This window comes from Manis pentadactyla, chromosome 1, assembly GCF_030020395.1.
Source record: "Manis pentadactyla isolate mManPen7 chromosome 1, mManPen7.hap1, whole genome shotgun sequence".
Taxonomy (NCBI): domain Eukaryota; kingdom Metazoa; phylum Chordata; class Mammalia; order Pholidota; family Manidae; genus Manis; species Manis pentadactyla.
Genome location: NC_080019.1, coordinates 28,219,700 through 28,245,819, shown reverse-complemented (window position 1 = coordinate 28,245,819; position 26,120 = coordinate 28,219,700). Strand labels below are relative to the sequence as shown.

Sequence of the window (26,120 nt, the reverse complement as noted above, 5' to 3'; positions counted from 1 at the left end):
TTAGGAGAAGTGCAAATTGTAGTGCTCCAAAATCTTACAACTACAGACTATTTACTGTTAAAAGAACATAAGGGATGTGAACATTCCCCAGGAATGGGTTGTTTTAATTTGTCTGATTTCTCTCAGACTGTTCAAGTTCAGTTGGACAATATCCACCATATCATAGATAAGTTTTCACAAATGCCTGAGGTGCCTAACTGGGTTTCTTGGTTTCACTGGAGATGGCTGGTAATTACAGATATGCTTTGCTTATGTAACTATACTCCTATTATGTTAATGTGTGTGCGCAATTTAAGTAGTAGCTTAAAACCTATACATGCTGAAGTTACTCTACAAGAAGATATGTCAAAGAAATAATCAATCTTCCCATGTTTTTTTTTCGCCTGCTACTTCTATAGCTTTTCTTCTTCCTTCCTAATTACAACCCTTAAATAGAATTCGTGCCTCATATCAAATTTACCGAGTATCATAATTCTTCCAAGTGGTAAAGATACCTCAAGACAAATGCTGGGCATAGAAGCTACAGGGCATAAATATGCAAAGAAATAAAAAGCTAACCATTTCAAACAATAAGACTTCTCTCTCACTTACCAACTTTACATTTCCCTGTATGGCCCCGGAAGATGACTGGTTAGCCAGAGACGGGTAAGATTCCTCAAGGGAGGAACAACCTAAGACAGGCACAGTCGCAGGGGGGTCATCAGGTGATAAATTGGGGATCAACAGAGGTGAGGCTTAGAACCTCAACCCCCCTGTTCTGAGAGAAATCTTCTGCATACGTGGATGTTTTATTGCCCTTGTCTAGCTTGGATTAACACATAGTCTACAGGCACACACCTGATCATCTACATTTGCTCTCTTACAACACTAAACTATGTTTTCTATCTTTATCTTGTATCTACCTACCACTTCAGCATTTTATTAAAAATAATAATAATAAAGAGAGAAATGTGGTATCCACATATAAATCAAGTATAAAAATCAAATGAGTATTCATATTTGAACTGACTGTTTATAGTTCATAATGCATGAGCAAAACCGAAGGTTTCTGTGATGGCTGCCCTTGTACTGTTCACCATGTAAGAACTTATTCACTATGTAAGAATTTGTTCCCCATGTAAAAACTTGTTTGTTATTCCTCAGAAGATTGGAGACTGATGAAAATTAGGCTTGCAGTGGATTAACAATTGTGCATTGAGCATTGACTCCCCTATACAGAATTTTATTGTTGTTAACAACCATTTGATCAATAAATATGAGAGATGCCCTCACAAACAAAAACAAAAACAAAAAAAAAGTACACACTTCCAATGGTAAAATAATAAGTAACCGGGATGTAATGAATATAGTCAAGATATTGTAACAGCTTAGTATGGTGATAGCTGGTACCTAGAATTGTCATGTATATAAATGTTGAATCACTATGTTGTACACCTGAAACTAATGTAATGTAATACTGTGTGTCAACTACCCTTCAATAAAAAATAATTATCTACAAAAAAATAAAAATAAAAATAAAAAAATAAAAAAAATAATACTGATCAAAATATGAAGCCTAGTATAATGGAGTCAACATGGGTTGGAAATATAAAGATCCTGATTAAAATTTCAGCTCTGAATTTTAGAAGCCATGACCCTGAGCAAATTTCTTACTCTCTCTGAGCTCAGTTTCTTAATATAAAAAAATAGGAATGCTAATACCCTAATGTGATAATTAAATAAAACAGTCACTATAAAAGATTAAATGTAGTACCAGCTACATAAGTAAATTAGTTTCCTTTCCATTTTACATCCTTAGGAATCCAGCCATGGAGTACATCTTATGCTTTCAGAAACATTTATTTAAATTCCTCCTAAATCCCTTAGTGATTGACTGGCTGTCTCATTCATTCAATTCAAAGATTATTTATTAACAATATATTCCTTTTCATGCTCTGGGCACTAAGGACATAGCTGTGAGTACTCCCAGACTTTATACAAATAATTTAAAACTGGGCCAAAGATCTTAATATATACCTCACCAAAGAAGAAACAAAGATGGCAGATAGCAAATAAATTTATAAAAAGATGTTCCATGTCTGACATCATCAGGGAAATATAAATTAAACCACTAATTTGAAATACCACTACACACCTATTAGAATGGCCAAAATCCAGAACAACGACAACACCAAATACAGATGAGGATGTAGAGCAACAGTAACTCTTGTTCATTGCTGGTGTGAATGCAAAAACGGTAAAGCCACTTTGGAAGACAGTTTGGCAGTTTCTTACAAAACTTTCAATACACTCTTAACATACTGCACTCCATGATATTTACCCAAAGGAGTTGAGAATTTATATCCACAAAAAACCTGCACACAAATGTTCATAGTAGCTTCATTTGTAACTGTCAAAATTTGGAAGCAACCAAGATGTCCTTTAGTAGATGAATGGATAAACTATAATATATCCAGATATGGAATATTATTCATCATTAAAAAGAAATGAGCTATCAAGCCATGAAAAGATATGGAAGAACCTTAAATGCATATTACTAAGTGCAAGAAGTTAAGCTGAAAAGGCTGCATACTGCATGATTCCAACTATATGACATTCTGGAATTGACAAAGCTATAGAAATAGTGAAAGGAAACAATGGCTGGTAGGAGTTGGGGTGTGGGAGAAACAAACAGGCAGAACAGAGAATTTTCAGGGCTGTGAAATTCTTCTGTATGAAACAATAATAGTAGGTACATGTCATCATACAACTGTCAAAACCCATAAAATGTACATCACCAAAAGCAAACCCTAATGGACTTTAGTGATGATGTATCAGTGTAGGCTCACTGATTGTAACAAATGTATGCTTTCTGTGTGGATGTTGATAGTTGGGGAGGCTGTACATGCAGATGGGTATATGGGAACTCTACTTTATGCTCAGTTTCGTTGTGAACCGAAAATTTCTCTACTTTTTGTACTAAAATTTATGTACTAAGAAATACAGTCTACTTTTAAAAGTGAGTGCAAAACACAGTACAAACAAAATGAAAGGGTATCAACACCAAATTAAGAAAAAATTCACAATTTGGAGATCAGGCAAAAAGATTACTGTCTGCCTTTCCACTATCAAACTAAACCATTTCCTAACAAGCCCACCTAATGGTTGTACGACTCTCCAGGAAAATGTAGCTGTCTGACTTGCCATTTCTGTTCATTAGGGCCCAAACTCTGTAAAATTAGATAATTTATAGAAAATTGATTAATTACAAATAAGTTTTGTATGACAGAGATGCTAATGACTTCTGCCAGGTAGAAAAGATATTCCCAAAGATTATGCCTTTATTGTCCTATGTAACATTAAACCAGTCTGTGTCTAGCTGATAAGTCCAACTTCAGCTTTCTTTCTCTTCAGTCCAAATTCACCACGGAATCAGCTTTACTATCCTGCTATCCTTCATTCATGAGTTAAACAAATCACTAATATATCCTCATTGTATGTGTGTCTTTAAATTTTTAAAAAGTTTACTTTGTCCTCAAAACATTAAGCATAGAAATACCATATGACCCAGCAATTCTACTCCTAGGCATATACCCAAAAGAATCTAAAGCAAAGACTCCAACAGCTACTTGTCCACCCATGCTGAAGCATTATTCACAATAATCAAAAGGTGGAACAACTTCCCAAGTGTCCATCAACAGGTGAATGAAGAACCCTAATGTGGTTTATGTATAGGCACACTATGGATATTATTCCATCATAAAGTTATAAAATTCTGCTATATGTTACCACATGAATGAACTCTGAAAACATAACCAAAAAAAAAATCAAGACTACTGGAGAGTTTGTCCAAAAGTAATTATTAGAGTAGGAATGCAGGGGGGAAAAATAACCATGGGAAGGACAAGTATTTAAAGGGCAAGCTAGAAAACAGAAAAAGAAAACCCCAAGAATGTTTTAAAGGGCAAAAGCTTTGAGATGGTCAACAACAGCAAGTGCCAGAGAAGGTCAAGTACAATCAAACTGAATACTTTCAACAAACGAAGAAGCCACTGAAGATTTTTAGCAAAAACATTCTTGGCAGAGTAGCATATCAAAAGCAATATTACAGAGGACAAAGTTTCCTATCTATAAGATGGAGCTAATAATACACTCATGTACAGGGTTTTTACAAGGATTAAATGAGATAATATGTACAGTACATGATCTGCACTGGCCATATTAAGCACTAAAAAGTATTTTGTTTTATTAGGATATATCCTCTAAACTGCTGATTTTTTTTTATGATGTTGGTAACAGTGATTTCTTCCTCCCAAAAAATTTCTGCATGTAGTCTTTCAGTTTGTGCTGTACTATGCTGACTGACCAACAATTATTCTCAACAGTAATCCCCTGTGAGGTCACACATCTTGAAACAGTACTAACATGTTTTTTCAAGCATTTGCTAAACTCTTCTTGCTTTCAGCTGCACTATGTAAAATTAACACACCACATAAGCCTCTACTGTAATGCTTTATTTTTAGAATTCCGGAGTTGTTGTTATAATGAGCATCACTGAAAAACTGGATGTTGCTTAATCCATTATACCATTTTTGCTCATTGTATCTTATTATTTCATTATGAAAGTGTGTCAAAATGCTTTTCTATTATCCATGTAGCCACATATTATAATAATTGAATACAAGTTGCAACAAGCTTATATATCTTTTAAGAATGTTTAAAACCTTACAATTTAAATTAATAGTTTGAGCTCAGCATTCATTAAAAGAGAAAAGCTCATTAGTTAACTGCTTTGGTTAATGTTTTATGAGTATTTCTAAATAATTGCTAGTTATTGGCATTTCAAATGCCCTATAGTAAGATAACTACATTTGAAATCTATTTATCTTCATTTTTAATTACTCAATCAAGTAATTATAGCATTATCATTTATTTTGCAATGAACAAGTTCCCACCAGAAACAGATTTCTTTTATCAGTGGGAAATGACTTAATTGTTTTTAAAGAACTTGGTGACAAGTACTACTCATTGTTCATTCCGAAGAGCACACTAGTAGTCATTATCTGGAAAATGGATGTTCTCCAAAATTTTCAGTCCCAATGAACTCCCAAATAAAACTCGCTCTTCAAGGCAACAGAACATTTCACAACAAAGCATTAAAACTGGTTAAGTTTCATTGATATTTTAACATTAAGAACTGTTTATATTTCATATTGTTGTTAGGATGGTTTTTCTGGTTACTATAATTTTTACCTAACTCTCACATATGGAATCTTTAACTCATTTGTTTTCTTTACATTATGGTTAAAAAAATTAATATACAAGGAAATAAAGCACATCAGCAATCATAGCATCTGGCAGCCTTATAATTAAAGTTCTGTCAACAGAGCTGTTATAAGCCTGGTTTGAAAAGGATTTAAATTTAGTCATCAGTGAGGTTAGAAAAGTTCATGTAAAAATTGCAAGTTAACAAAATGCCAGTAACAATTCTTAGTTTATATTTTAGTGATTTTTCTCAATGTCATGTTTTCAAAAATGTGTAAATATTAGTAACAGCTTATGAATATTTCTTTTTTCTAGACCCATGCCAATATTCCATTTTTATTAGGAGTGCCTGCTAGGTGGTGCAATGGTGCCCCATGAAACTATAGTACTCCGTAAGAGTACCAGTCTGCTGGACTGGTTATACAGAAGTACCCAGCATACTTTTATTTAATGTATGAGTAAAGAAATGACTTCTGTGACATTTTGACAGGATATTTGTATCCCATTATTTATATCATTAATTTAATTTTCCTCTATCCACTATAACAATGACAAATTATGGGAAGGAAAAAATAAAACTTGGACATTTCTCATCCTTCGTTACTGCTTAAAACAATACTCTTACTTATGATGTTTAATCACCAATGCTTTTGAATAATCTAGCTAGTTAGGAAAAAAAAGATAAAGAGGAAAGGATCCACGATCAAGTATTCTTCATTTAAGGCAGACACTAAAAAAAGGAAATTTGACAAAGAAAAGAGAAAGGGATACAGTATATTTTTAGCTACTGAAAACATAGATACTCTTTCAAACTATGTCCTTATTATGAATAACTTTAATGAGTGAAACTTTTTAGTAATAACTGAATTTTAAAAAACACTGATTATTTTGGCATTTTCATGTATGGAAAAAGTTATATATATAATCATATAACCGTCCAGCAGCATTTGGGAGAAAGCCGTATGTAACAGATAATCCTCCAGCCAAATTTGGGAGAAAAAAATGTAATAACTGTTCATCAGCATGTATATCAGTTTCCAACTGCTGCTGTAATAAAATTACCAAAAATTTAGGGACTTCAAATACCACAAATTATTATCCTGAAGTTCTGGAGCTGAAAATACCACAATCAGTTTCACTGGGCTGAAGTCAAGGTTGTCTGGAGGGCTGATGGCTTCCAGAGGCCCTAAGGAGAGAATCTGTTTCTTTGCCTTCTTTTCAGAAGTTCTTTTCCTAGAGGGTGCCACGTTTCTTGGCTAGAAGCCTCTTCCTTGAAAAACTCCAACTTCATACTGCCTTTTATCGCATCTTCTACTACTGATTGATCCTCCTGCCTATTTCTTAAAAGAACCCCTGTTATACTGGGTCCATGTGGATAACCAGGATGGGCTTCGTTATCTCAAGATCCTTAATGTAATCACATACATGAAGTTTCCTTTAACATGTAAAATAACATAGTCACAGATTCCGAAGGTTAGGATGTAGACATTTTTGAGGGACCATTATATAACCTACTACAGGGTACAAACCCTGAACATGAATAGGAAAAAAAAATAAGTATAAAAACATTTTAAGGTTTATGTATCTAAGACAAAATAGAAAAAAAATTGGGATAAATAAGTCTAATACTATTCTATAATAAATGAAATTATGCTGGGAAGTTTATAATAAAAGCAATAAACTATAAGGAATAAACTATTAGTAATAAGAGTAACATAATTATATAATAGTAAACTAAAAGACATGCTTTAAGAAAAGAAACTTGAATCTCTATATAGAAGGAAATTTATAAAATAAAATGGTTTTAAAACAACAAAGATGAGAACTAGAACTAAGAACTAGAGAAGGACTAGGATTACGCTCTTTTAGTTGATCCCAAGTATGTTTTTTTTTCCTTGACGGGCACAACTGTGTTGCTTAAAAAGAGCTGAAGTCTATTATTAAACCAAACAAAAAGTTACGCAGCAGAAAGCCACAGACAATCCGATAGGATCTTGAATTGTAGAGCAATCTTAATTCAACATAATTAAAAAGTATGCCTGCGCCAAATAAAGAAAATGGATTATATCGAATAAGCACACTTTTATTTCCATGAAAGAACTCTTATGTATTTCTGATGAGGTAAAAGGGCTGTGTATAAATTATTACAGTAAGCCATAATACCCAATTTTTTCCCCACTAGTGTAAATGTTCACATTTTCAATTATGAAAATTCCACTGATTTAAGCCAAGGATAAGAATGGAAAAAATCAACAAATACTGTAAACATAACCATAAAGCAGATGCCACCTAGCCTCTAACAAACCATTCTTCTCATTGTTTTGAATGCTCTTATTTCATATGTCACAAGCAGTATCATATAAAATGATCAAATTAGGTGCAACTGCTCTAGCAACTTCAAATTAGGATGATTATATTTACTTGACAATTGTGGTGATGCTATTAATGTCAGTAAATACCCTTTACAGTATTAGTAATGATACCTTACAAAAATGTAAGGTAGCAGAATGAAATTGAATGCACAGATATGAGAAATAGCAACCATAAAACTCTAAATGAGATCATAAAGCAAGCTGAAGGAGCATATAGCCATGGAGGTGTGGAAGAGCTTAAGGAATATTAAAATGGCTGTACTTTTTCCTCCAATTACTTTTAGTTCTGCCAGCAACAGATAGCATATTAATTAAAAAGCAAATAAGCAGGAAGGAATGTTTTACAAGTAGAATTGGTTAAAATTTCCTCACAATGTTATTGCCTACAACCTTGTATTTGATAATCAACTTTATATACAAGAGGAGTGGGTTGCCCTCTCTCTCCAGAAGTTGCCCTACATCCCTCTGCCACCTGACTTGCTGCTTTTCATGTCTCACATCCATCCTCAAGCTCCGTGTTGTGCATTCTACTTTCTGGAATAAGCAACTGCTAGTTAAGGTAGAAAGATCTGACCTGGAGAAGAAAGTGTTGGGAAAGAGTTAAGCTTCCCAAATGTTAGCACTTTTTTATTTCAGCAGATACTTGTAGGGGAAATTTCCAGGGAACTCTTAAACAAAACCACAACTGTATAATGGGGCTACTAATAAGCTTATATGAATGTTTCATTTTTTTCTCTAGCATTTTCTTTAGGATGAGAGTCTATTGTGAAATATCACATTAATTGGAAATGCATGACACACAGAGAGTCACCATCCATGAGAGTTACAATGCTGGGCAAGATACTGTTGCTGTAGTTTTGTAATTTTTTTCACTCTTTTTAGGGTATGACACATCAAGCACATAACTTCAAGCTCGAGCCTGTCTGATATCACAATGCATGTACTGTCCACCATATTGTTTCTATGAACACATATCCTGCATTTAGATAAACTTAGTACTCTCTGCTTTCCTGTCTTGTTTTGAGGGCTTTTTCTGTTTTGTTTTTAAAAAATTAGCTGTCTGGCTATTATCAAAATAACAAGGGAAAATGATAGCAAGCAAGTGAAAAAAAGGGAGCCCTCGCATACTACTGGTGGGAGTGCAAACTGCTACAATCACAGTGGAAGACAGTATGGAGGTTCCTCAAGGAATTAAAGATAGAACTACCATATGACCCAGTAATCTCATTTCTGGGGATATATCCAAAGGAAACAAAACCTGTTATCTCAGTGACAACTCAGTGACTCCCACATTCATTGCAGCGTTATTCCTAATAACCAAAGTATGGAAACAAACCTATTATCTCTGTCACCAGATGAATGGATCAAGAAAGTGTGGTGTATAAATACAGTGGAATATTTTTCAGCCTCAGAAAAGAAGATCTGACATTTGCAAAAACATGGATGAACTTGGAAGGCATAGAAACAAGGAAGGAAAGTGGTTGTCAGGGGCTGGTTGCCAGAGAGCAGGGGAGGTCAGGGAGGGGTTGGTAGAAGGCTACAGACTTTCAGTTATAAAATGAATAAGATCTGAGGATCTAAAGTATAACATGGTGACTTTATTGATAATACTGTATCATATAAATGAAACGTGCTAAGGGTATAGAACTTAAAATGTTCCCACTGACCCACACAAAACGTAAATATGTGAGGTGATGTGTTAATTAACTTGATGAAGAGAATCCTTTCACAATGTATATATCAAATGAAAAAATAATAAAATGGAGACACCCTGATTGGAAGAAAAGAGAAAAAGAAATATCCTCTTTGAACATAACTCCTATCCATACATGTATACCTCTTTAGCTGCCCTCCTGAGTCCTCACTATCATTTTGACCAGAGTTTGTAACAAACAGGTAACAAAGAACAGGTTTTGTCTTAGATACTTTTTTTTTCCTTAGGAGGCATTTTAATATTTTCTATATATCTAAAATACCTGTGCCTTTTCTATTAAACAAGGCACTACAGCATTTTTTTTAAAGACTGAGCAAATCAAAAAATATGACAGCCACAAAAGATATGTCTATAAAACTGTTTTATAGGCATATATGAAATAAACATTGCTAAAGCAAAAAATTATAATTATGATAAAGTAATATATTTAAGTCTCTGGTGAATTTGGCTCTGATTCTAAAATTTTTCGGCTGTGTCTGCACAACACAAAGTGAAAAGCAGATTGGTTTTCACCCAGGTCATTTCAGCAAAATAAACAGCATATATAAGTAATTAGGTTCTTCTGTACAAAGGTCTCTAATATTTCCAAAGTTAGCATTCTACAATAATAACATTATTTAGTCTATCATTTAGCCAAAACATGTTCAACATGAGCCTATTGTTTAAATTTGCTTTGCAAACTGTTTTATGGTTACTTTAACTCACTTTTGCTAGGCAAGTAGGAGAATGTATTTGCTCAGTTATTCAATCAATATTAGCTAATATTAGAAATTATTTATTATGCATTCACTATTTATTGAATGCCTTCTGGGTTTTAAGAATGAAAAAGTAGATGGCACAAAATTTCAATCGTAATGTAAATTAGGGATTAAAATACAGCATAGAGAATATAGTTAATGATTCTGTAACATCTTTCTTTGTTGACAGTAACTACACTATTTGGGATGAGTATTTAATAATGTAGGTAACTGTTGAATAGTTATGTTGTATACTTGGAACCAATATAATATTGCATATCAACTATACTTCAATAACTAACTAAATCCATTTTTTAAAAGTAAAATACATTGTTCTGACTTTAAGAGGTTTATAGTCCAAAAGTGAATAAAAGGAAAACACAAAAAATAGTTTAGTTTAAGTAAAGCAGCTATCAAATTTAAGTAACAAACAAATGATAAGAGATGAAACATTGGATTGAAAAGATGGCACAAGGTAAGTAGAGTAGCCCTAAAAAGCTCTTATTAGAAGAAATGGAGATCATGATAAATAGTAAGGGCAGAGAGTGTGTAATGAGAATTGGTTGACTCCGGTCCCAGCAGTAAGTATTCTGGGTTAGCTACTGTGATGGATATGTGTAGTAGAACAATAGGAAATTATCTAAGAAATTATGAAATATTTTATTATAATCCTCAAATAATCTGTAAGAAGTTCTCCCTTTCCTAACATCTCTCTCTCAAGTGTTTTCAACTAAATAGAATCAAATAACTAGTGATGGGATCTAGAGAAGTTTGAGAGTCTCACATTTTGAAGACATTCAATAATTTTTACAAAATAAGATACATTCATGGTACCTCCCGAGCTACGACACGTGCAGCCTCCACAAAATGAGAAAAAATACCCTCTCATTAACTGCCTCAAATTGCAAGATCAAGTAGGAATGTTAACAGGTCAGAGTATCTCAGTGGCGGTGTTTTAGGATTAGTGTGATGGAGCCATGAGAGATAAAACAGGGCACAGAGAAGAGTATACAGAGACCAAATTGATCCCCTCAAAGTTCATCTTGAAAAAAATGACATCTCTTACTCTTACAAAGTGAAGTGCTTAGGTAGACTAACCACATTTTCAACCAGTGAGTGCTACAATTGTCTTTTGAGTAATACTTGGTGGTCTGTATCTCATTCTGGAGCTGCCTTCTAATGTACATCCATGTAAATCAAGTAAACTAAAAAGTCACTGGAAATGAACTTTGGACTTGATTCCAAAATCCTCTTTTAAATAATTATCTAAAAGTATCTACACACTAAGAAAATAACCAATTATTCAGGGGCTAGATACACACTTCTATAAAAAGTAAATAGCATTCTCAACACAATTAGACATAAAAATAAGTGTTGTAAATTAAATGCAACATACAATTGCTTTTATAACACATTAAGTTGCTATAGAAAGGAAAATATATTTAAATTCTTTCTGTAGTCTGAGATATTCTATGAAAAATCATACTGTGCTCTAACCATTAATACCAGGCTTTTCACTCAAACCTTATGTTATGATTGTCTTGCCAATGGGTTTCAGCCCCAGGCAAGTCTGCTGTGGATTCAGTGTGACCAAAGAAAAAGACAGCAAAACGTTCTCATGCTGAAAGGGTTATACCCAAGTTTATTCTCACAGTGGCAGGTCAGTCACTAAAATCCCGTTCACTCAGAGCGAGTCTGCATGCAGCAAGCCAGTCTCTGCCTCTGGGCCCCCCCTGTCCGCACAGCTGTCCGCTGGGCCTCTCTGCACAGTCGTCCCACACAGCTGTCCTCTGGGCCCCTCTGTCCACACAGTTGTCCCACACAGCCGTCCTTTGGGCCTCTGTCCTCGGCGCTGCCACCACTCCAGCCTCTGCTCTGCTCTCCTGCAGCCTTGCAGCCCTGCCACCACGTTGCGCCCAGAGGACTGGGCAGAGCTCTTTTTATAGGGTCAACAGCCATGTATTGCCCACAGGTGTGCAGTGAGCTAGTCAACCACAGCCAGGTGAGAATCCTGGCCACAGGAACTCTCATTTTATCCACACATATGACTTACAAAAAATGTAAGTATCTCAAAAAATACCAAAAATTGAGCCTTCTTTCTCCCATTTGAAGCATCATTTTGGCATGTTTTATCAGAGGGTGCAAATCTAATATTCTGAAACATCAAAAAGCAAGTACACTTTATTGAATGTCTTTTGAGACTCAGTAAACCTACTCACAGTACTTTATAGACATCATTGTCCCTAATATCCAACTGATCATGAATAGCAGCTACTCCCGCAAACTTCTCTCCTCCGTTTCAAGAAAGGAGACTGCATGAAACTCCTTCCCACTCCCTTTACCTTTCCTTACCCTTTCCTCTTGTTACATAATCTTTTCAAGGAACTCTGTTGCCCTAAATTCTCTGCTCCAAACATCACAAAATTCGTACAACAGAGAAAACAAAGATTCTTCTCAGGAAACTGGAAGAAAAGAAAACTGTGAACATGTAGATACTTTTGAATGCTCATACATATAATCATACTAGGGAAAAAACATTGCTTCAGATATTCATTGCATAAATCCTTTTCCCAGGTGCTATCCAATTAGTTGTTCAGAGTAAGTAAATTAATTCTTCCAAGTCTCTAAGTCTTAATGTGTATGAAGGCAAAACTTGAATTGCAAAATTGCAGTTATTGAAATCACTGACATAACAAAATGGAATTTGTATATTTTATACTAGAAAAGAACATGCATTTCCTTAGAGTTACACCTTATTTTCCAGTTTTAATATTACTTTCACTATCCACAATAAAAATTTAGATAAGAAAAAATATTAAATTAATTGTAATCTTACCATTGTTGTCTCTTGAATGGATCCAAAACTGTTGATAAAAATGTTGACTACTACATCAACGGGAATGCCTGTGAACAAAAATTACAGATAAATAAAAATAAAGTAGCTATGAAAATCTTGGTCAGAATTTTCATATTTTTATGGTTTAAGTACTTGATTTTTATTTTTTCCAATCCACATGTGATGTAAAAAAAATTATAAATCTATGGTCTTAGTATACCATATCCGCAATTGCTATTTACTAATTTTTCTAAATAGAAATCATAAGTAAAAAATGAGTTAAGCTGTATTTTATATATTTATTCAGAAATATTTATCTCTTAAATTATAGACGGGAAAATACTTTTATCTTTAAAAATTGTTTTAATTGGGTTGATGCATTTACCTCTTAAATTATAGAGACTATGGGAAAATACATTTATATTTAAAAATTGTTTTAATTGGGCTGATGCATTTACTTTAAGAAAATGTAAATTATTGTTTGAAAAACATCGTTTAAAAATGTTTAACTTTCATTCTTATAATCATTTTAAATTCTTACTTTAATTGGTAAAGCAGTATTAAATAAATTTTACTTATAATTACTTTATTTTGATTTTTAATTCATGAAAATGCAAAGTTAGATATAAAACAAAATCTTTATAAAATTTTTGCCTGGCCTGTCGGAAAATAATTTTTAAAGTTCATGGAGTGAGAACTAAAGTGTAATGTTGCGAATTTCTTTCTTGTTTTCTTTTTTTTTAAAAAAAAATTCATTGCGGGGGGGCCCCCTGGTTGGGCTAACAAAGGGAAAATGTGAATATGGCCTTTCAGCTACATAAGCACTGACTGATGAAAACCAGGTGGTGAATCAATATATGGCCGACATGTGACAACTCAGACCATGGCTCTTGTTGAAAGTAACTGAATAGGTTCTGGTAATGAACAAAAACCCCCTGTTTTTACAACATAGTCATATAACTTCAGTTGACTAGAAACAGCTGCAGACTCTTTTTTTCTGTGAGGGAAAAAAAAAAGTCAAGTCTTATAATGTTAATCTGATCTACATTAATACCTGTCCTTAACCAGCCATAAGGATTACAGTTTTCCAGATATATATTTTTTTTATAAAGCTTTTCCTAACTAATCAAGACAACAAAAAAGAAGGAAGGGAGGAAGGGAGGGAGGGAGGGAGGGAGGGAGGAAGTTTGCACACCTATACAATCTTCTTCTGATTTTAATTGCAAGTATGGTTTTGGTTCTTCAAAAATGTGATAAATGGTAATATTCTGTTGAAGTAAAAACAATCTATGTTGTAGAAAAGAGTCACCTTTATTCACAAAGTTAACATTTTTTAAAAAATGACATGGCAATCTTTTTTCAGCAAAAGAATACAAGGAATTTATCAATGTGAAAAGCTAACAGAAAGTAAAAAAGAAACTAAATACAGAACTATTGTCTATCTCTGAATTAGTACACTGCCATTCCCCTACAAATTGTAACTTTTTGATGGCTGTGAATGAAACCAAGATCTGTATCCAGAGCCTGAGTTTTAAATCACTATGGATAAGAAGATGAAGTATTTAGAAAACCCAAACAGAGGTTAGTTTATTAATTCACAATGTGCCTTTTTTATTATTATTTTTTAACTGGGAAACATATGAAACTTTGAGAATATTTTGCTTATCTTTGAACATTTTCGCAATTAAACTGCTGTGAATCTAAGCACATTACAGGACAATAACATGTCAATTTGAAACCCTGTTTTGAATATCACAAGTAAGTGATTTTATACAAACAAAATCAATTTCTAAATTGCAAAGAATGACGATTTGGGGGAGATAACAAACCTTTGAAATTTGGTCTTATCCTGGGATCATAGCTGACCAACAGCCTATTCAAGATATTGCTAGTGGAATTGGCAGGTACTCGGGCAAGATCCTCTGCTGACTGCTGGCTATAAGAGAAAACAAAACAAAACCTGATAAGTATTTTGAAACAGCAAGCAACAAGAATGGGCAATTTTCACTGGGGAAAATATTTTGTTTTTTGAGCCAAATCCTCAACTCTAGCATAGCTTTTCCAAACAGAGGTCAATGAAAAGTACTAGACATTGTTAGAAGCCAAAAGATATCTGTTATAAAAATAAAAAACAGAAAAGGTATTTTAGCACTTAATTTTACCAAATGCATGAAACACTGTTCTAAATATCCATTTACTTTCTTTTAAATAAAATTATTATACAGACATCTTACTTGTCCTGACAACAAGCTGCAATCAAAATGCAGACAAACACAAAGGGAGTATGTCTTGCTGTCCTGCCAATGGTTTCAGCCCTGAGCAGGTGCACTATGGATTCAGTGACATCAAAGAAAAGACAGTGAAATGTTCTTGGGGTGAAAGGGTTATACCCAACTTTATTTCCACGGTGTCAGGTCAATCCCTAGAATCCCATCCACTGACAGCGAGTCTGCAGGCAGCAAGCTGGTCTCTGCCTCTGGCCTCTGTCCTCGGTGCTGCCACCACTCCAGCCTCTGCTCTGCTCTCCTGCAGCCTTGCAGCTGTGCCACCGTGTTGCCCAGAACACTGGGCGGAGCTCTTTATATAGAGTCAATAACGATGCATTGCCCACACATGTGTACTGAGTTAGCCAACCAGGGCCAGGTGAGAATATTGGCCACAGGAACTTTCATTTTATCTGCACACCACCCCTCTAGGATTCTCACCTCTCAATCTATGTGCCCTCAATCCTCTGCAATGGTCCCCATGCAAGAAAGCTGGAGCATTGCAACCAAACTCCATAATAACAACAGAGGCTATGACAATATACAAATAACAAAAATTACAACAAATTATAATAACCCTAAAACTTGAGGAGATCCATTGCATCTTGGCTGTATTCAAACCAGTTCTAACAAATTATAACCCTCAAGCCTGAGGAGATCCATTGCCACCAAGTGGTTATCCTGGCTGTATTCAAACCAGCTCTACTCAAAGGAGTTAACCAAAAGACCATGGGTGGGCCTTACAATACGCACCTTCTCCAGCCTCTCCAGCAAAAAGTCTTGCAGACACAGACCAATCCTGTTGCTTTATATTGCCTTCTGGTACGTCCTCAGCAGCCAGAACTGCTGCTCTGGTCTCAGTTGTCACCATAGCTCCAGTCAACCAATTTCTTTCTGTCTGCTCTTGCCTTTTCAAGTCAACCCACATCTGGGTCTTCCTGACCTTCATGGGGCCTTTAAATTCTTCCCTTGAGAAGCAGACTGTATTTCCTTCTGCGCTTGAGCCCGAGGATAGAAGCAGAGCATGGAGTGGTCCACAGCCTGGGGAGAGGGCTGCACCTCTCCTGGAGGAACCCACAGCTGCCGAGTCCTTCTGGCTTTCCACCAGCTTTCAAGCAGGTGGGTTCTCACCCGAGGGGGGGCCGATGCCTCTGGCACCAGCAGGGCCTCCACCCTCACCTGTTCGTCAAACCTCCACTCCTCCTTTTCTGGGGCTGACAGCTCCACTACATCCTTCACCTGCCCCACGGCACCTGGAAGCCTGCACTCCCATCCTGCTTCTTCTCATGCCACTCCTTCTCAGGCCACTGCTCCTTCTCATGTTGCTTATTCTCAGGCCACAGAACTTCATAGTGACACCATTTCAGTCAGCTTTCTCTTCGGGTGGACCCCAGTCCTCCACCCCTTCACAGTACCACATGTCCACAGGGGACAGTCGAATGTGTCTCTGTCTATAGGTGCAGCCTGCTGAAAGATTCCTTCCACGAGGGCAACCTGTTCTTTTTCCTTGGTCAACAATGAATCCTGCCAACTATGCCAACTGTCTTGTCAATGGGTTTCAGCCCCGGGCAAGTTCCCTATGGATTCAGGGTGACTAAAGACATGACAGTGAAACGTTCTTGGGGTAAAAGGGTTATACCCAATTTTATTTCCACAGTGGCAGGTCAATCACTAAAATTCCATCCACTCAGAGCCAGTGTGCATGTAGCAAGTCAGTCTCTGCCTGCGGGCCTCTTGGCCCATACAGCCATCCTCTGGGCCTCTGTCCTAGGTGCTGCCACCACTCCAGCCTCTGCTCTGCTCTCCTGCTGCCTTGCAGCCATGCCACTGTGCTGCCCAGAGCACTGGGCAGAGCTCTTTATATATAGTCAATAGCAACATTTTGCCCACACATGTGTAGTGAGCTAGTCAACCAGGGCCAGGTGAGAATCCTGGCCACAGGATCTCTCATTTTATCCGCACGTGCCAATAGGTTTCAACTTCTTGCTAATAGTTTTCAGCCCCAGGCAAGTTCACTATGGATTCAATGTGACCAAAGAAATGACAGTAGAACATTCTTGGGGTGAAAGGGTTATACCCAACTTTATTTCCATGGTTGCAGGTTAATCACTAGAATCCCATCCACTCAGAGTGAGTCTGCATGCAGCAAGCCGGTCCCTGCCTCTGGGCCTCTCTACCTGCACAGCCATCCTCCAGGCCTCTCTGCCCACACAGCCATCCTCTGAGCCTCTGTTCTTGGCACTGCCACCACTCCAGCCACTGCTCTTCTGCAGCCTTGCAGCTGTGCCACCATATCACCCAGAGCACTGGGCAGAGCTCTTTATATAGAGTCAATAACAACATATTGCCCACACATGTGTGGTGAGCTAGCCAACCAGGGGCAGGTGAGAACTGGCCACAGGAACCTTCATTTTATCCACAGAGTGCAATGTGATAACAAGAAACAGTAGCAAAAAAGTTGCTTTTTAATAACATACAGTATTAACCTTCTGCCTAAGCAAATGAGTATGTGATACTTAAGATGATATGGCCAGAGATAGTCCAAATATTTCTGAAACAATCATGCTCACATTTATAAAATGATACTGCCCAAGAAATACACAATGAGTCTTCTCATCCAGTTAAATACATGGTGGGGGATGGAGGGAAGAATTGGTAAAAGAAGGTTCTCTATTATCAGATCAATTAAACAAGGAGAAAATACCTGACAGAGCTATAAAATACAGCTGTCCCTTTCTCTCTCTATATATATATTTGCTGTCAACTATCAAAAAGAGGAAAAACTGCCATGTTTTTCCATTTTAATTAAGACTGAACAATGAATCTTGACTAAGTTGGTAGTTGCTTGAGAGCATTTTTTATACAAGCAATGTTTCATTGCTTATGATGTGTTTGGGTTGGTTTTACCATCTGTAAGTTTTGCCAATGCACACACACACACACACACACACACACACAAATCCATGACAGTCACAAGAAAAGTTAGAACTATTCTTGGAGCATCTAGCACTGTCTATTCAGTGTCAATTTCATAAATGAAATATTATGAATTGATACAGACAATCTGTTTAAGTAGATATCAGGATTCAAAACAGTAGAGAAAAAAATGAAGGTCAATTAACTTAACCTCCTGAAGGTGTAAGAGCTTATATAGATTTTTTTAAATTGCTTCTCATAGCCTTACCAGCTTGGGGACTGGGGGACTGGTAATGAGAGTTTTCATTTTATTGCAGGTGAAATTGTAACTTCTTTAGAGACAGTTGTCATCCCTTACCAAAAGATAGGAAACTCTAAAGAGAATGAGAGTATGTGGGAAAACTGAATATTAGGATGAAAATTAGTGTTCAAACAAATTTACAAGGTTTCTTATTCAGGGGAGGAAAACAGAATTAATTGTTACAAACTACAATTGTATTGGGTCAACTAAGGACTGCTATTATTGTGTCTTGTTATAAAATCCTTTATAAGCATATTCGTTTTAAGCAATGAAATAACCACACAACATAAAGACAACACTAATTTTAGTAGACGAGAACTTTCTAGCCTGATTTTTTTTCTTCCATCTGGGAAGTGTGGTGGAATATGCCACCATACAATATGCCTCTTTGGCATAAGGATTATTTTGAGCTAAAGGCACTTGAGAAACAGCAAATGCAGAAAGAGGCTTTCTCTGAACTCTTCTTAGCTGCCTAAAGACAGATCCTTCAAAAGGAGCTCAATTGTCATAAATCCTTACCACCATAGTTCCATCGACCAGTAAAGACTGACTCTCATCACTGGAGAGGGCACTAGAACTGGACACCACACGCAGACAAACTCTGCCACTATTATACCTCACATCTATACCTCTAAGGGCCCATTCATCATTCCTAAGTCATTTACTCTCCCCTAAGAGGCCTACCTCCTTTCTGGGTTTGCCCTACTAAGACTGTACTAAAGCTTTCAAATTTCACCACTTTGTTAGGGTACTTTTTTTTTTTTCTGTGATGTCCCCGAGGCACATAATATTAAAAATTAATAAATTTGTACTTTTCCTGTTAATATGCCTGTCATCAGCTCATAACACACACCCAGCTACTGAGATAAAGGGAAAAGCTTTTCCTCCTCTACAGGGTAAGCTGTGTCAGTCACACTCATTTTCTAGCCCATCTAACAAACAACACCAAACATTCTTCCTCCCTTCACTGGTTCAGAATAAACCCCCTCCCTGGAATATCTTAACTTCCATTCTTTATCATACTAACCTGAGCCCAACCTGTCCTTTAAAATTGCCTTTCTAACCAAATGCTTGCCTCAGTGTCTACAGGGGACACTCGAATGTCTCCCTGTCCATAGGTGCAGCATAGGTTCTAAAGAACACAGACTGATAAATATGTTGTTTGGCAATTGTTTTGTAGTTGTTTTTTCTCATCTATGTGTACTACTGAACAGACTAAATGCAGACAGTATGATTCTTGAGGGAATCATGGCTTCTGTATTTTGTAATTTCCCATAATTCCTGTATAGTACTAAATGCACATTAACTCAAGTACTTTCCATCTGCCAGCTTTTCAAAGTTGCCTTCTGCCTCAGGATACCTATAAATGCTATTGAAGCAGCAGTTCCACACATCATTTCCAGATGAAGAAGAGTACTTCTTCCTGAAGTGTCCTCTTAGAAGAAAGGGCTTCAGAAGCTTCCCAACGTTGGCCATTGCTGAGCCAGTCACTGACAAGGAGGAAGAAACAACTACGACTGGCTCAGATCAATAGTCTGCTATCAACTGGGATAGTCTGGAATAGATGCTGGAGAACCAACCGTTATGTCCATCACATTCTTTCATTTGAAAATCACAAACACACACTTTATTAAACAGGAGAAAGATTAACCACATAGAGAGACAGAGAGCTGTTTTTAGCAGACAGAGTGTGCAGCAGGTGGATAAATGAAGCAATAGAGTATGTGGTACATGCAGAAACTAAGACACAAGGTAAGAGACTTTTCTAAGATGGCAGAGTCAAGAATGAAACCTGGTGATCTTGATTCCTAGTTATTTCACGTAAGCTTGCCATAATGGAAGTGAAATGTTATCTACTTCTAATTATCATCCTCATGTTGCTTTAAGACACATGTATTACATTATATAAATACAGATTATATTATACCTTAGGTTTTATTAGTCTTACTAATTTCTAGTATCATTCCTCATAGGAAATCTGAATTTGCCCTTTGTACAGCTTATCAATGTCACTCTTCCCTCTAGCCGTCTCTAAATGCTTTTATTTCTCTCCACAGTTAAGGAAAATCTTTTTTGTTAATGAAAACTCAAAAAAAATACACATTGTAATTAAAGAAGAGTATATCAAATGTTATAGCTCCTTTTCTTGTGTTCTTATTTGTGTCAATATATATTTTCATGTCACTGCTGTACTTAAGTTGATATGAATATACAATAAACAGTTCACCTTTCTTTATATTAGAAATTCAGAGACATTTTTAAATGTAAGTGAAATCAAATGTAGTTTATATTCACATGCATGAATTCAGGGATTATTTTCCTACCCAAATCATTTTTTTTAGTTCAATCAATACTAAACTAACATTAAAGTCATCTCTACACTTTTAAAATATATTTTGAGATTTTAGACAGCTATGCCACTTTCTTCCAAAGAGCTGAAATAATTTCCATGTAACATGTTTTCATATGTCTGCATTTTACTATACATAACCTCATAATTTAGAAAGTGACTGGTATTGTTTATACGGAATAAGAAGATATAAGAAGAGTTAAATGTTTTTAAGTAGATCACACATTTAATGCCTATTTCATTATTAGAGTCCTCATATTCTGAATCTCAGTCCAATGTTTTATCCATTTGATAAAACCATTTTATTTTATTTCAAGAAATCTATCAACAATTCTGCTATTATTACAAAACAGGATTTATTTTATGGGAATATGATATTAATTTAAGAAAGTAACTTACTCTACTCCAGCAAAGTGATCAAATAACTAGAGAAAATAATGTTTTATATCAAAAGCTGTTTTACGACCAGTCCTCTTTTGTTCACTTGCCTAAACTTGAACAATGTCATTACTAGTATGTAAAGTTATGTAAGGAATGTATCAGGCTGTATAGCTGTATGATGTAATGTTTTCCAGCACTAAAGGAAAAATCCAAAAATTTCTTTCCAACAGGGACACTCAGTTTTCAATTAACTGTAGAACATTCTTATTTTTACGTGACCCTTTAGTGGCCACATTGCACAGTTTCATTTCAAAACTGTTGTGTATGAGCAAACTTTATTCATCTTCTCCCCCTCAAGCCAGGAATTTGAATCCAAATGGATTGCTTTATTTTTCCATAGAAGTAAAAACACAACAACAATGGTCAGAGGTCTTCTCAGACCTGACCGTATATGGCATACACCAGCCTGAGCAATCTGGGTGTGGGAGCTGCACAGCTTTTAGCTGGACATGAACTGAAGCAAGCATATAGCAGCAAGGAAAGTGCAAGGTACATAACATGTGTTGGTTGTATTATTTCTCCTTTTTACTCTAGAAAAGTGATTCTTTACCAATTTTTTAGGTTACAGACACTGTTGAGAATCTGATAAAAGCTATGTTCTTCTCTGAAAAATGCACATGAAGTGTGCAATGTGGAGAGATCTGTAGACCACTAACTAAGAAACTCTCCTTCATGGAAACAAATGCTCGTATCCTCATCTAAAGAGAGAGAAGAGAATTTTATAAAATAATCATAAAAATAACTAAATGTGACAGAAAGTGCAAAAAAAAATTATGAGAGTATGTCAAATGGACACAGAAGCCAACTGAAAGATCTTCCAATGGCCACATTTGGAATGATTTGAGCAATAAAATTAAGTTGTATTCTTAAGTATAAAATAAAAACCCACCCATCTATGGGTATAAATAAATGATTATATAAATAAATAAATGGGGAAGAACAGACAATTCTCCTGTGCAGAATTCCAAATACATCCTCTGCTCTCAAACTAGTAGAGCGTTATCTCCCCACTTCTTAAGGTGAGCTGTGATTTCCTTCCAAAGAGTAAAGTATAGAAAGGGGGGACTTCACAGAGGAGATACCTGCAAACAGTACCTCGGTCAGGTGATTCACCTCAGTGGTGATTAAGTCAGATTAACTTTTGTTAATAACAATTTATCAATATTGTTTGTGTTTTTAGTTGTAAAAAATGTGGCATACTCGTGTAGGATGTTAATAATTGGGGAAACTACATGCAGGATGTTCATGAACTCTGTACTTCAGCAAATTTTCTATAAATCTAAAACTATTCTAAAATAGAAAGAGAGAGAGAGAGGGGGGAAGTACAGACTCCTCACCAAAGAAAATCCACACATGGCAAATAAACAAATAAACATGATGCTCTACATCTTATGTCATCAGGGAAATTAAAATAAGATAATTTACTACACACCTATTAGAATGGCCAATATCCAGAACACTGACCAGACCAAATGCAAATGAGGATGTGGGGCAACAGGGACTCTCATACATTGCTGCTGGGGATGCAAAATCTAAACAGTCACTTTAAAAGACAGTTTGGTAGTTTCTCACAAAATTAAACATACTCATACCATATGATCCAGTAATCTTGCTCCTTGGTATTTACCCAAAAGAGATCAAAACTTAATGTCCACACAGAAAACATAAAGAGATAAAAGGCATCCAAACTGGTAAGGAAGAAGTTAAACTGTCACTATTTGCAGATGACATATTAAATATAGAAAAATCCTAAAGACTGCACCAAAAAGTTATTAGAACTAGTAACTGGATTCAGCAAAACTGCAAGATACAAAATTAATACACACAGAATCTGTTGCATTCCTATATACTAACAAACCAGCGGCAAGAGAATCAGGAATATAATTCCATTTACAATTGCGTCAAAAAGAATAAAATACCTAGAAATAAACCTAACCAAGGAAGTGAAAGGCCTATACTCTGAAAACAGTAAGACACTCATGACATAAAGACACAAATAAGGGGGAAATCTTTCCTGTGCTCATGGATAGGAAGAATTAATATTGTCAAAATGGTCATCCTGCGCAAAGCAATTTACTGATTCAATGCAATCCATACCAAAATATCAACAACATTTTTCAGTGAACCAGAACAAATAATTCTAAAATTCATATGGAAGCACAAAAGATACTGAATAGCCAAAGCAATCCTGAGAAAGAAGAACAAAGCTGGGGTGACTACACTCCATGACTTCAAGGTCTACTACAAAGCTAAAGTAATAAAATATTATGGTACTGGCACAAGAACAGACTCATAGATCAATGGAACAGAATAGAGAACCCATATATAATATATATAATCTATTAATATATGATAAAGGAGCCATGAATATACATTGGGGAAAGACAGCCTCTTCAATAACTGGTGTTGGCAAAACAGGACAGCTACATGCAAGGGAATGAAATTGAATTACTGCCTAACTCCATGCACAAAAGTGAACTCAAAATGGACCAATGATATGGAAATAAATTAAGCCAGTAGTTATCTATGAATCCAGATATTTGTGGGGTTACTTTACAGTATTTTTTTATGTGTTTGTACTTTCACATCGATAATATAACTTATTATTCTCTTTTGACAGCTTCTGTATTTACTCTCCATTCTGTTTTCACAGATTAAACTGTGAACAGGTTTATAAATACAGTGAGTGATACCTTTCACACGATTAGTTGAATTTAATTAGTTTATATTTATTTCAAAAGATGTTTTTTATTGGTATATGTGTATGCGTGTGGCACAATCTCTTGAGCTCTTATAAGCCAAGAATCATAATTAAGAATAGCATTCCACAGCATTCATTTTTCCTTACCCCACAATTGGGCTTAAAAACTATTGGATCCCATGGAAATATTTTCAAACCTTGTCTATCTTCAATTATTCAATCACATCATCGATGGCTCAAAGAAAAATATTTTTACAAAGTAGAAACATTTGGAGAGATGCTGAATTTTGGATACTAGCAATTGTCACATCTCATCAAAGCCTACGACCTTTTTTAACTTCATATCATATGTAAGATTTCTCATCTTATGGATACTATAAGTGCTTATATGGCACTTTCCTCTAACAGTGTAAAACATACATTCTCACCATTTCTTATTGGTTTACTAATTTGATACAAACCTAATGAAATAAGGAATTAAATCTTACAAACAAAATGTTCACTGTGAAATTACTTTCTATACTACACAGAAACAGTATTACATCCTGGCTCAGCAAGTAAGAATCCACAGTAATACCTCTAACTCTGCTATTAACTGCAACTGAAACAACAATTATCTTTTTCTCAACTTTCCATACATAACATAACATAAATATAAAATGTTTCCTTTCTGACCTAACTGAAATTCTAATTAGATAAATCCCACTCATACACCCAATAAAGTTAAGTAAGGGTATAATTGAAGAAATACTTGTCTGAGAGTCAAGAGATTGGTGTTCTAGCCCCAGACAAACTCTAAGATTCCCATGATACTTGGCAAATCACTCACCCTCCCTTAGCCTCAGTATACTCACCTTCAAATCAAAGGTTTCAATGAGGTGATCTCTAAGATTCCATTCAGTTGAGAATCTGTTTCTACCTGTGGTACCACATCCCCTACACTGCTCCGTCAGAATGGAGGCCACTGCCAGAAATGCTGGCTGTTTATGGTTTTGATCTGGTTCTCTTCTGGAATAGCCTTCAGCTAAACAAAGGTGCTTTGCTCTGGAAGAAGACTTTGCTGTGGTGATACAGTGGTATCCCAGCCCCTTTTATTAACTAAGACAACTCCAAAAGGCCATCCTGGCTTCCAAGCTCCCTCTGGCATCAGCTGATGATTCCATTGCAACTGCAATGATCCTGTGTCTGAACCTGCTTTCCTCACCCCCAAGTGGTCTTCCAAAAGCAATCCTTTCTGCATGTAAATCTTCATCTCAGAGAGTCTTGAAGAGAGAACTCCACCTACATTATCAGCTAAATAAGATTCCTTAAAAAACAACAAAAGCTTAACTTTTCTGCAACTATCAATATCCTACATTTCTCATTTAGTCATTCCTGAATCCATTTAACAATGTTCTTGGGCATTTACTATATGTCATGCATGGTGCCATGTGCTGGTTATTGATTTAACAATAAAGCACAAATGTTGATTACTCTGATATAAAAGTGATACTGAAAACCGTGGGTTCAGATTAATTTGTCAAGAGAGTCCCAGCTTTGGCTGTGCACTGAATTCTCCAGAGAGCACCACAGATGACAGATGTCAAGCCCTGCCTCCCCTCCACATTCAATTAGTTTGGATGAGACCCAGGCATTGCCAGGCAGCTGCATCCAGGGAGGGCTCTCCCTGAGTACCAGATGAAACTTCAACCTGGACAGGGGAGGGTTCCTGACTCTGAATAAGAAAGAATTCTCGAACAGGTTGGAATAATGTAGGTAAGGAAGGAATTCATTAAAGCGGGGGTAAAAAGGAATGGCAGCTGCCTTGCAGGCAGCTGAGAGCAGGGAAGTGTAGAGGGAGGGAAAGGAAGCTTACATAGGGCAGATTCCCTTGCCAACTCCTAAGCCCGGGTCACTCGGCATCCCGTATCAGCGTGGATCTGCACAGTGTGGGAACTAGCCATTACCACCCCAGGATTTGACGGGGCCACAGAGCATGGGATGGAGTGTGATTATATTCTGAGAACTTCTCAAAGAAAAGAGATTTTCAGGCAGGCTACTAAAGAGCAGATCACACAGCTGCAGTTCCTTCCAGGTCACCCAGGTGGTGGGAATTTCAGACCCAAATCATAGCTCTCAGAAGCCCTCCCTACTTATCAGGAGTAAATGGAGGCTGGGAAGTAGAATGAAATAGCAAAGAAACAAAGAACTTACCACTGGAAGAGTGCAGAGACAAAAACACAGTTCACAAAAACAGGTGAGCAG

General features: G+C 36.1%; 1 protein-coding gene across 3 annotated transcripts in view; it reads right to left on the bottom strand.

The window, feature by feature from the left end:
- GLRB (glycine receptor beta) overlaps positions 1-26,120 on the bottom strand; it is a 101,996-nt gene that overhangs the window by 43,741 nt on the left and 32,135 nt on the right. For all 3 annotated transcript variants that reach the window (XM_057497023.1, XM_057497021.1, XM_036887882.2), the window contains 2 exons: positions 14,733-14,839; positions 12,904-12,971 (listed from right to left, as the gene is read on the bottom strand). In XM_057497023.1, coding sequence (XP_057353006.1) covers positions 12,904-12,971; positions 14,733-14,839 — 175 coding nt within the window. The remainder of the gene's footprint in view (positions 1-12,903; positions 12,972-14,732; positions 14,840-26,120) is intronic.